General features: G+C 62.8%; 1 protein-coding gene across 1 annotated transcript in view; it reads right to left on the bottom strand.

Moving 5' to 3' along the window:
• Positions 1–8,719, bottom strand: part of NEURL4 (neuralized E3 ubiquitin protein ligase 4) — a 44,006-nt gene extending 35,287 nt beyond the window's left edge. Inside the window, 5 exon segments of the mRNA XM_075725505.1 lie at positions 340–423; positions 3,392–3,549; positions 4,073–4,200; positions 5,131–5,417; positions 8,083–8,719. Coding sequence (XP_075581620.1) covers positions 340–423; positions 3,392–3,549; positions 4,073–4,200; positions 5,131–5,417; positions 8,083–8,719 — 1,294 coding nt within the window.
• Between the last annotated feature and the right edge of the window lie 3,807 nt (positions 8,720–12,526).

Genomic DNA, 12,526 nt, shown 5'->3' with positions numbered 1-12,526 from the left:
CCCCGCCATGTGTGTCCCCACCCCACACCTGGGGTCCCCATGTCCCCCCGTGTCCCCCGCCATGTGTGTCCCCACCCCACACCTGGGGTCCCCATGTCCCCCCGTGTCCCCCGCCATGTGTGTCCCCACCCCACACCTGGGGTCCCCATGCCCCCCCATGTCTCCGTGCCACCTCCCGTGGCCCTCCCTGTCCCCAAGGTCCCTGTCCCCACCCCATGTCCCCCTCCCCATAGCCAAGGTCCCCCCCATGTCCCCCATCTCTTGCCCATACCCGGGGTCCCCCCCCATGTCCCCACATCCCCCCACGTCCCCCCCAGTCCCCCCCCCCATGTCCCCTACCTGGGGTCCCGGCATAGCCGCGGGTTTTGGTCTGTCCCTCCTTGAGCTCCACGGCCAAACCCATGTCGGACAGACGGACGTGGCCTGCCCACACCAGTAAGCACCAGTAAGCACCAGTAACACCTCCCCAGGAAGCCATCCCAGTGCCCTGCCTGCACCAGTACCACCAGTAAGCACCAGTAACAACCCAAGAACCCCCCCAGGAAGCCATCCTGGTGCCCTGCCTGCACCAGTATCACCAGTAAGCACCAGTAACCACCAGTAACACCTCCCCACAAGGAACCCTCCCAGTGCCCTGCTCACCCCAGTACCACAGTAACCCTCCCAGTGCCTCCCAGTAAGCCCCTCCCAGTAACCCCCCTGTACCTCCACATCCCTCCATGTCCTCCTCTGTCCCCTCCATGTCCCCAATGTCCCCCCCCACCCTCCACATCCCCGATGTCCCCGATGTCCCATGTCTCTGTCCCCCAATGTCCCCCTGTCCCCACATGTCCCCAATGTCCCCATAATGTCCCCACGTCCCCCAATGTCCCCCTGTCCCCCAATGTCCCCCAATGTCCCCAACGTCCCCATGTCCCCATGTCCCCGTCCCCCAATGTCCCCACGTCCCCCAACGTCCCCAATGTCCCCAACGTCCCCAATGTCCCCCATGTCCCCCTGTCCCCCAATGTCCCCAATGTCCCCATAATGTCCCCACGTCCCCCAATGTCCCCCTGTCCCCCATGTTCCCCAATGTCCCCAACGTCCCCAACGTCCCCAATGTCCCCCATGTCCCCCAATGTCCCCCAATGTCCCCAGCGTCCCCAACGTCCCCATGTCCCCAATGTCCCCCAATGTCCCCAATGTCCCCCATGTCCCCCAATGTCCCCCAATGTCCCCATGTCCCCATGTCCCCGTCCCCCAATGCCCCCCAATGTCCCCCAACGTCCCCAACGTCCCCAATGTCCCCAACGTCCCCAATGTCCCCAATGTCCCCAACGTCCCCAATGTCCCCAATGTCCCCATAATGTCCCCACGTCCCCCAATGTCCCCCTGTCCCCCCATGTCCCCCAATGTCCCCAGCGTCCCCAATGTCCCCCATGTCCCCCCATGTCCCCCAATGCCCCCAATGTCCCTCATGTCCCCCAATGTCCCCCAATGTCCCCAATGTCCCCCAATGTCCCCAACGTCCCCAATGTCCCCCAATGTCCCCCAATGTCCACCATGTCCCCAATGTCCCCACATGTCCCCATGTCCCCATCCCCCAATGTTCCCACGTCCCCCAATGCCCCCCAATGTCCCCCAATGTCCCCAATGTCCCCATGTCCCCATGTCCCCCAATGTCCCCAATGTCCCCCATGTCCCCCAATGTCCCCAGCGTCCCCAATGTCCCCAATGTCCCCAATGTCCCCAACGTCCCCCAATGTCCCCCAATGTCCCCCAATGTCCACCATGTCCCCCAATGTCCCCACATGTCCCCATGTCCCCATCCCCCAATGTCCCCACGTCCCCCCAATGCCCCCCAATGTCCCCCAATGTCCCCAATGTCCCCATGTCCCCAATGTCCCCAATGTCCCCCTGTCCCCCAATGTCCCAGCGTCCCCAATGTCCCCCAATGTCCCCAATGTCCCCAACGTCCCCCAATGTCCCCCATGTCCCCCAATGTCCCCAACGTCCCCAGCGTCCCCAACGTCCCCAACGTCCCCCATGTCCCCCCATGTCCCCCAATGCCCCCCAATGTCCCCCAACGTCCCCAATGTCCCCCAATGTCCCCCAATGTCCCCAATGTCCCCCATGTCCCCCAACGTCCCCAATGTCCCCCATGTCCCCCAATGTCCCCAACGTCCCCAATGTTCCCCAATGTCCCCCAATGTCCGCCATGTCCCCCAATGTCCCCACATGTCCCCAATGTCCCCATGTCCCCATGTCCCCATCCCCAATGTCCCCACGTCCCCCAACGTCCCCCAATGTCCCCCAATGTCCCCCAATGTCCCCAGCGTCCCCAATGTCCCCAATGTCCCCATGTCCCCAATGTCCCCAATGTCCCCCAATGTCCCTGATGTCCCCAATGTCCCCCATGTCCCCCCATGTCCCCCAATGTCCCCAATGTCCCCAATGTCCCTGATGTCCCCAATGTCCCCCAATGTCCCCCAATGTCCCCATGTCCCCATAATGTCCCCATGTCCCCAATCTCCACATTCTCCTATGTCCCTAATGTACCTCATGTCCCCCACACCCCTGCAATGTCCCCCCAATGTCCCCATGTCCCCCATCTCTCCTGTGTCCTGAATGTCCCCAATGTCCCCCACATCCCCACAATGTCCCTGATGTCCCCACATCCCCCCAATGTCCCCATATCCCCCAATGTCCCCACATCTCCAATGTCCCCATGCCTTCAATTCCCTCAATGTCCCTGATGTCCCCAATGTCCCCCCAATGTCCCCATGTCCCCCAATGTCTCTGATGTCCCCATGTCCCCCATATCTCCTGTGTCCTGAATGTCCCCAATGTACCCAATGTCCCCCCAATGTCCCCTATGCCTTCAATTCCCCCAATGTCCCCCCAATGTCCCCTATGCCTTCAATTCCCCCAATGTCCCCCAACATCCCCCCATCCCTCAATGTCCCTGATGTCCCCAATGTCCCTGATGTCCCCAATGTCCCCAATGTCCCCAATGTCCCCTATGCCTTCAATTCCCCCAATGTCCCCCAACATCCCCCCATCCCTCAATGTCCCTGATGTCCCCAATGTCCCCTATGCCTTCAATTCCCCCAATGTCCCCCAATGTCCCCCATCCCTCAATGTCCCTGATGTCCCCAATGTCCCCTATGCCTTCAATTCCCCCAATGTCCCCTCATCCCTCAATGTCCCTGATGTTCCCGATGTCCCCTACGCCTCCAATTCCCCCAATGTCCCCCCAATGTCCCCCAATGTCCCCCAATGTCCCCATATCCCCCAAAATCCCTGAAGTCCCTGATGTCTCCATAGCCCCCGAAGTCCCTGTGCCCCCCAAGGTCCCTGATGTCCCCACATGCCCCAATGTCCCCAACGTCCCCCCCCATCCCGACGTCACCGGCGTCATCGAGGAGGACGTTCTCGGGCTTGAGGTCGCGGTAGACGATGCGGTGCTGGTGCAGGTGCTCCAGCCCCAGCAGGATCTGGGCAGTGTAAAACACGGTCCGTGGCTCGGGGAACCCGGGGTTGTCCTCGTCCACATTGTATATGTGGTACCTGACATGCCAAGCACACGCTAAGCACATGCCAAGCACACGCTAAGCACACGCCAGCACCCGGGGACACGCCAGTACCCAGGGACATGCCGGCACCTGGACACATGCTGGGGACATGGCTTGGGGAACCTGGGTAGACCTCATCCACATTGCATGTGTGGCACCTCCACGTGCTAAGGACATGCTAAGGACATGCTAAGGACACGCCAATACCCGGGGACACTCCAGCACCTGGGAAGACACAGGGGACACGGTATGAAGAACCCAGAGTTGGCCTCATCCACATTGGCTGTGTGACACCTCCACATGCTAAGGACATGCTAAGGACACGCCAGTGCCTGGGGACACGCCAGCACCTGGGAAGACACTGGGGACATGGTATGGAGAACCCAGGGTTGGCCTCATCCTCATTGCATGCATATGGCACCTGCACATGCTAAGGACATGCTAAGGACGTGCCAGACACGCTGCTGGGAGGCATCTCCGGCAGTAACATGCGTGGCACATGCCAAGCACACGCTTACCTCAGGTCGCCACCGTTCATGAGGGTCATGACGAGGCAGAGGTCGGTCTTGGTCTGGAAGGCGCAGGCCAGCGAGACGATGAAGCGGCTGTGCACCCGTGCCAGGATCCGCTTCTCCACCAGCGCCGCCTGCACACGCCAAGGACACGCAGCTGGCGATGGCCCAGCCCACACCAAGGACACGCTAAGGACATGCAGGTGGCACACACCAAGGGAAACACGGGTGGCACGTGCCGAGGACACAAAGGTGGCACACACCCAGGGCATGCGGGTAGAACACACCAGGAAAACATGGGAAGAACATGCCAAGGAAAACATGGGTGGCACATGTCAAGAACACAAGGGTGGCTGGCGCATGCCAAGGACATGCGGGTGGAACACTCCAAGGAAAACGTGGGAAGAACATGCCAAGGAAAACATGGGAAGAACATGCCAAGGACACGCAGGTGGCACAAGCCAAGCGCATGCGGGTGAAACATGCCAAGGAAAACCTGGGAAGAACATGCCAAGGAAAACATGGGAGAAACATGCCAAGGGAAAAAACGGGGAGGAACATGCCCAAGGACATGCAGGTGGCACAAGCCAAGCACATGCGGGTGGAACACTCCAAGGAAAACATGGGAAGGACATGTCAAGGAAAAAACCGTGAGGAACATGCCAAGGACATGCAGGTGGCACACACCAAGGAAAATATGGGAAGAACATGCCAAGGAAAAAAACTGGAGAAACATGCCAAGGACATGCAGGTGGCACACACCAAGGAAAATATGGGAAGAACATGCCAAGGAAAAAAACTGGAGAAACATGCCAAGGACATGCAGGTGGCACACACCAAAGAAAACATGGGAAGAACATGCCAAGAAAAACATGGGAGGAACATGCCAAGGAAAAAAACCGGGAGGAACATGCCAAGGACATGCAGGTGGCACGCGCCAAGCACATGCAGGTGGCACGCGCCAAGCAGCGGGGCAGTTGAGGGGACCGAGGGATGGCCAAGGGGCCGGATGGCCACCGTGGCTACCCCATACCCGCCCCCGGTGGCCCCACCGGTGGCCCCACCTCGTAGCCCTGGCGCTTCTTGAGGCGTTTCTTGTTGAGGCGCTTGTTGGCGTACATCTTGCCGGTGGCGCGGCGCTGACAGGCGCAGACCTCGCCGAAGCCGCCCTTGCCCAACACCCTGAAGTCGGCGAAGGCTTCGGCCCCCACCACCTGCCCTTCCAACCACTTGAACTGCACGAAGCGCCCAAATTCCGGTGACGCTCGATACGGGGCCCAGGCCACCGCCTCCAGGTGGGCCAGCAACTCCCGTCGCGCTTGGCCAAAGTCGTCCGCGGAGGCGGTGGCACCTGTCGGGGGGAGAAGGTGGCGTGGCCGCTGTTGGGGAAGGTTGTAGCGCCCGTTGGGAGGCAGCATGGCCGCCTTTGGGGGTGTCATGGCCGCCAGAATGATCATGGCCACCATTGGTGGTGTCATGGCCACCAACTGGGGAGTCATGGCTGCCAACAGGATTCCTAAGACCATCATTGTGGGTATCATGGCCACCGTTGGGGGTGTCATGGCCACCATAGGGGTGTCATGGCCTCTGGAATGATCATGGCCACCATTGGCGGTGTCATGGCCACCAACTGGGGAGTCATGGCTGCCAACAGGATTCCTAAGACCATCATTGAGGGTATCATGGCCACCGTTGGGGGTGTCATGGCTGCCAGAATGATCATGGCCACCATTGGTGGTGTCATGGCCACCAACTGGGGAGTCATGGCTGCCAACAGGATTCCTAAGACTCTCATTGAGGGTATCATGGCCACTGTTGGGGGTGTCATGCCTGCCAGTGGAGGTGTCATGGCACTCATCACTGTCATGGCCACCAAGTGGGGTGTTCGGACCACCATTGGGGGTATCATGGCCATCATTGGGGTATCATGGCCACCATTGGCAGCATCATGGCTGCCATTGGAGCTGCCACGGCCACCATCACTATCACGGCTGCGGTCAGAGGTGTCATGGCTGTCATTGGATATACCATGGCCACCATTGGAAGCATCACGGCCACCATTGGAGCTATCATGGCTGCCATTGGCAGTATCATGGCTACCATTGGGGCTGTCACGGCCACCATCACTATCATGGCCGCCATTGGAGGTATCATGGCCACCATTGGAAGCATCACGGCCACCATTGGAGCTATCATGGCTGCCATTGGCAGTATCATGGCTACCATTGGGGCTATCATGGCCACCATCACTCTCATGGCCACCATCACTATCATGGCCACCACTGGAGGTATCATGGCCGCCATTGGAGGTATCATGGCCACCACTGGAGGTATCATGGCCGCCATTGGAGGTATCATGGCAACATGGAGGCATCATGGCCACCATTGGAAGCATCACGGCCACCATTGGAGCTATCATGGCTGCCACTGGAGGTGTCATGGCCTTCACTGACAGTATCGTGGCTACCATTGGGGCTGTCATGGCCACCATCACTATCACGGCCACCATCACTCTCACGGCCACCATCACTATCATGGCTGCCATTGGAGGTATCATGGCCACAATTGGAAGCATCATGGCCACCATTGGAGCTATCATGGCTGCCACTGGCAGTATCATGGCTAGCATTGGAACTGTCATGGCCACCATCACTATCGTGGCCACCATCACTATCATGGCTGCCATTGGAAGTATCATGGCTGCCATTGGAGGTATCATGGCCACAATTGGAAGCATCATGGCCACCATTGGAGCTATCATGGCTGCCACTGGCAGTATCATGGCTAGCATTGGAACTGTCATGGCCACCATCATTCTCACGGCCACCATCAATATCATGGCCACCAGTGAAAGTATCATGGCCACCATTGGAAGCATCACAGCCACCATTGGAGCTATCATGGCCACCATTGGCAGTATCATGGCTACCATTGGGGCTGTCATGGCCACCATCACTATCACGGCCACCATCGATATCATGGCCACCAGTGAAAGTATCATGGCCGCCATTGGAGGTATCATGGCCACCATTGGAAGCATCACGGCCACCATTGGAGCTATCATGGCCACCATTGGCAGTATCATGGCTACCATTGGCAGTATCATGGCTACCATTGGGGCTGTCATGGCCACCATCACTCTCACGGCCACCTTCGCTATCATGGCCACCACTGGAGGTATCATGGCCACCATTGGAGGTATCATGGCCTCCATTGGAGCTATAATGGCCACCATTGGAGCTATCATGGCCACCATTGGCAGTATCATGGCTACCATTGGCAGTATCATGGCTACCATTGGGGCTGTCATGGCCACCATCACTATCACGGCCACCATCGATATCATGGCCACCAGTGAAAGTATCATGGCCGCCATTGGAGGTATCATGGCCACCATTGGAAGCATCACAGCCACCATTGGAGCTATCATGGCCACCATTGGCAGTATCATGGCTACCATTGGGGCTGTCATGGCCACCATCACTATCACGGCCACCATCGATATCATGGCCACCAGTGAAAGTATCATGGCCGCCATTGGAGGTATCATGGCCACCATCGGAAGCATCACAGCCACCATTGGAGCTATCATGGCTGCCATTGGCAGTATCATGGCTATCATTGGGGCTGTCATGGCCACCATCACTCTCACGGCCACCTTCGCTATCATGGCCACCACTGGAGGTATCATGGCCACCATTGGAGGTATCATGGCCTCCATTGGAGCTATAATGGCCACCATTGGAGCTATCATGGCCACCATTGGCAGTATCATGGCTACCATTGGGGCTGTCATGGCCACCATCACTCTCACGCCCACCATCACTATCATGGCCACCACTGGAGGTAGCATGGCTGCCATTGGAGCTATCATGGCCGCCACTGGAGGTGTCATGGCCACCACTGGAAGCATCACGGCCACCACTGGTGCTGCCGCGGCCATTTTGGCTCTCATGGCCCCCACCACTGCCACGGCCTCCACGGGGGTGTCATGGCCGCCGTGGGTGGAGCCTCACCTGCGGGCGGTGCCGTGGCGGCGGCGCTGAGGAAGCCGCAGTGCTGGGCCCCGCCCGGGGTGAAGAAGCGCCCCCGCAGGGCGGCGGCCGCCCCGCTTCGCTCCGCCTCCTCGCACCGCTCGTAGGCCTCCAGCTCCGCCCACAGCGCGCCCGCCGCGGCCAATCCCGGCGCTCCCTCCAGGAACCGCTGGAACAGCAGCTTCCCGATTGGCTGCTCCACGCACTGCCACCGGAAGGAGGTATCCTCGCCAAGATGGCCGCCCCCGTGCGGGACGCCATTTTGTCCCGCTCCGCCGCCATTTTGTCCCCCGCAGCCGCCATCTTGTCCCCCTCCGCCGCCATTTTGTCCCCCGCGGCCGCCATCTTGTCCCTTTCCGCCGCCATTTTGTCCCCCGCGGCCGCCATCTTGTCCCTTTCCGCCGCCATCTTGTCCCCCCGGGACGCCATTTTGAACGCCGCGGCCGCCGTTCGGTGGGCACCCCCCGGCCAGGCGGGCGCGCAGGGCCTCGCACTGAGAGATGTGGGGCAGGCGGAGGCGGGCGCGCTGCCGGCGGTCCCGTCCCGAGCCCCCCGGGCCACCGCGGGCCGATACGTAGGCTGAGTTGGCCACCACCGTCTCCAGGCCGCCGATGTCCATGGCTGCGGGGACGGGGCGAGCGCTCGTGCGACGCACGAGGACGGGGACGCCCCCCCCCCCCCCCCCCCCAGTCCCCCCCCTCCCCCTCAGAAGGGATTAACCCCGCCCCGGGCAAGGTCACGGCTCTTAAAGGGCCGGCACGCTATAATTAGCGGGGTAAGCGGCTCAGCGGGGCGCGTGCCTAAGCCGCTTTAACGGCCCCTCGCACGAGAGCCCCCCCCCCCTTCCCGGTATCCCATGATGCACCGGGGCCGCAGAGCATGATGGGAAGGGTGTGCGTTACCCCCCCAACCCCAACCCCCCCCAGGCCAAGAATGGATTTGGGGGAGACCCCCCCCCAATAGCGTGGGGGTTCCCAGAGTCTTGCAGCAAAGGATGCTGGGAAGGGGGGTGTGGGGCGGGGTAGGAGAGGGACCCAGGCACCCGGGACCCCCAACCCCCAGGGACCCAGGCACCTGGGAGACCCCCACCCCTGACCCCAGGGACCTGGGAGACCCCCACCCCTGACCCCTGGGACCCAGGAGACCCCTGACCCCTGGGACCCAGGCACCTGGGAGACCCCCACCCTTGACCCCAGGGACCTGGGAGACCCCCACCCCTGACCCCTGGGACCCAGGAGACCCCTGACCCCTGGGCACCCAGGCACCTGGGAGACCCCCACCCCTGACCCCTGGGACCCAGGAGACCCCTGACCCCTGGGGACCCAGGCACCTGGGAGACCCCCACCCTTGACCCCAGGCACCTGGGAGACCCCCACCCCTGACCCCTGGGACCCAGGCACCTGGGAGACCCCCACCCCTGACCCCTGGGGACCCAGGCACCCAGGGAGACCCCCACCCTTGACCCCAGGGATGCAGGAGACCCCCACCCCAGAGCACCCAGGCACCTGGGAGACCCCCACCCCTGGGACCCAGGCACCTGGGAGACCCCCACCCCTGACCCCTGGGACCCAGGAGACCCCTGACCCCTGGGCACCCAGGCACCCAGGAGACCCCCACCCTTGACCCCAGGGATGCAGGAGACCCCCACCCCTGACCCCTGGGACCCAGGCACCTGGGAGACCCCCACCCCTGGGACCCAGGCACCTGGGAGACCCCCACCCCTGACCCCAGGGACCCAGGAGACCCCTGACCCCTGGGCACCCAGGTACCCAGGGGGACCCCCACCCTTGACCCCAGGGATGCAGGAGACCCCCACCCCTGACCCCTGGGACCCAGGACCCCTGGGACCCCTGACCCCAGGGGACGCAGGCACCCAGGAGTGCCTGACCCCCAGGACCCAGGCGTCCGGGACCCCCCACCCCTAAGGGATCCAGGCACCCAGGAGACCCCCACCCCTGACCCCAGGGACCTGGGAGACCCCCACCCCTGGCTCCAAGGACCCAGGCACCCAGGAAACCCCTGACCCCAGGGACCCAGGCACCCAGGAGACCCCCACCCCTGACCCCTGGGGACCCAGGCACCCAGGAGACCCCCACCCCTGACCCCCAGGGGATCCGGGCACCCAGGAGACCCCTGACCCCAGGGACCCAGGCACCCAATAGACCCCCATCCTTGACCCCAGGCACCCAGGAGTCCCCCACCCCTGACTCCAGGGGATGCAGGAGACCCCCACCCCTGACCCCAGGGACCCAGGCACCCGGGCATCCCACCCTCAACTCCCCCAAGGGACCCAGGCGCCCGGGACCCCCCCGGGACCCCCCACCCTTGGGGCTCACCTCCGCAGCTCCCGTTGCCCGCCGCGGTTGCCGGTGGCCCAGGGGTGGGATTAGCCCCGCCCGGGGATTAACCAAATCCCCCGGGGGCGGGGGGACCAGGGGGACCCAGGCGGCTGGGGACCCCCCGCATTGACCCCAGAGCACCCAGGCATCCGGGGACCCCCCCACCCATTGACCCCAGGGCATCCAGGACTCCAGGGACCCCCCACCCATTGACCATGGGGCACCCAGGCATCCGGGGACCCCCCCACCCATTGACCATGGGGCACCCAGGCCTCCAGGGACCCCCCACCCATTGACCACGGGGGCACCCAGGACTCCAGGGACCCCCCACCCATTGACCATGGGGCACCCAGGCATCCGGGGACCCCCCCACCCATTGACCATGGGGCACCCAGGCCTCCAGGGACCCCCCACCCATTGACCATGGGGGCACCCAGGCCTCTGGGGACCCCCTACCCATTGACCATGGGGGCACCCAGGACTCCGGGGACCCCTCACCCACTGACCATGGGGGCACCCAGGCCTCCAGGGACCCCCCACCCATTGACCCCAGGGCACCCAGGCCTCCGGGGACCCCCCACCCATTGACCATGGGGCACCCAGACCTCCGGGGACCCCCCACCCATTGACCATGGGGCACCCAGGCCTCCAGGGACCCCCCACCCATTGACCATGGGGGCACCCAGGCCTCTGGGGACCCCCCACCCATTGACCATGGGGGCACCCAGGACTCCGGGGACCCCCCACCCATTGACCATGGGGCACCCAGGCCTCCGGGGACCCCCCACCCATTGACCATGGGGGCACCCAGGACTCCAGGGACCCCCCACCCATTGACCATGGGGCACCCAGGCCTCCAGGGACCCCCCACCCATTGACCATGGGGCACCCAGGACTCCAGGGACCCCCCACCCATTGACCATGGGGCACCCAGGCCTCCGGGGACCCCCCACCCATTGACCATGGGGCACCCAGGCATCCGGGGACCCCCCACCCATTGACCATGGGGGCACCCAGGACTCCGGGGACCCCCCACCCATTGACCACGGGGGCACCCAGGCCTCCAGGGACCCCATAACCCCCCCCATAAGTCGGGGGGTGGTGGGGGGCAGTAGGATTTCCCAGTCTGGCTCAACCAGTCCAACCAGTTTGGCACTGGGGAAACTGGGAGCTGGGGGGCACCTGGGTGCCCTGCGGGGGGAGGGGAGGGGGCTTCTCCCCAAATCCTTGACCCCAGGGGACCCCTCCCACCCAGGCCCCGCCCCCTTTTTAGCGCCGCCCCCCTCCGTTAAAAACCAGGTGAGAGGAACCCCAGTGCTCCCAGTTGCCTCCCAGTTCTCATCCCAGTGCTCCCAGTAAGCTCCCAGTGATTCCTCAGCGCTCCCAGTTAACCCCCCCCAGTGCTGCCCAGTTACCCTGCAGGGCTCCCAGTCATCTCCCAGTATCCCCCAGTAACCCCCTGCTGCTCCCAGTAACCTTCCAGGGCTCCCAGTATCAACCTGTCCTAGGGCTCCCAGTAACCTTCCAGGGCTCCCAGTAACCTCTCCCAGTGCTCCCAGTAACCCATCCTAGGGCTCCCAGTAACCCCTCCCAGTGCTCCCAGTAACCCCTCCTAGTGCTCCCAGTAACCTTCCAGGGCTCCCAGTAACCCATCCTAGGGCTCCCAGTAACCCCTCCTAGTGCTCCCAGTAACCCATCCTAGGGCTCCCAGTAACCCCTCCTAGTGCTCCCAGTAACCTTCCAGGGCTCCCAGTAACCCCTCCCAGGGCTCCCAGTTATCCCCCAGTAACCCCCTAGTGCTCCCAGTAACCTTCCAGGGCTCCCAGTAACCCCTCCCAGGGCTCCCAGTAACCTCTCCCAGTGCTCCCAGTAACCTTCCAGGGCTCCCAGTTATCCCCCAGTAACACCCCAGTGCTCCCAGTTACCTCCACACCGAGTTCCCAGTTACCCCCCAAGGCTCCAAACAGCTCCCCCCAGTGCTCCCAGTTACCCCCCCAATACTCCCAGTTCCAGCTCCCCCTCTTCCCACGCTCCTTTGCGCGGGCCCTTTAAGACCCCCGCCCCCCAATCTCTCAATGGGGGACGGT

Source organism: Pelecanus crispus, chromosome 32 (assembly GCF_030463565.1).
Source record: "Pelecanus crispus isolate bPelCri1 chromosome 32, bPelCri1.pri, whole genome shotgun sequence".
Classification (NCBI taxonomy): Eukaryota; Metazoa; Chordata; class Aves; order Pelecaniformes; family Pelecanidae; genus Pelecanus; species Pelecanus crispus.
Note: the sequence above shows the minus strand (reverse complement) of the source record. Positions and strands in the feature narration are given on the sequence as shown.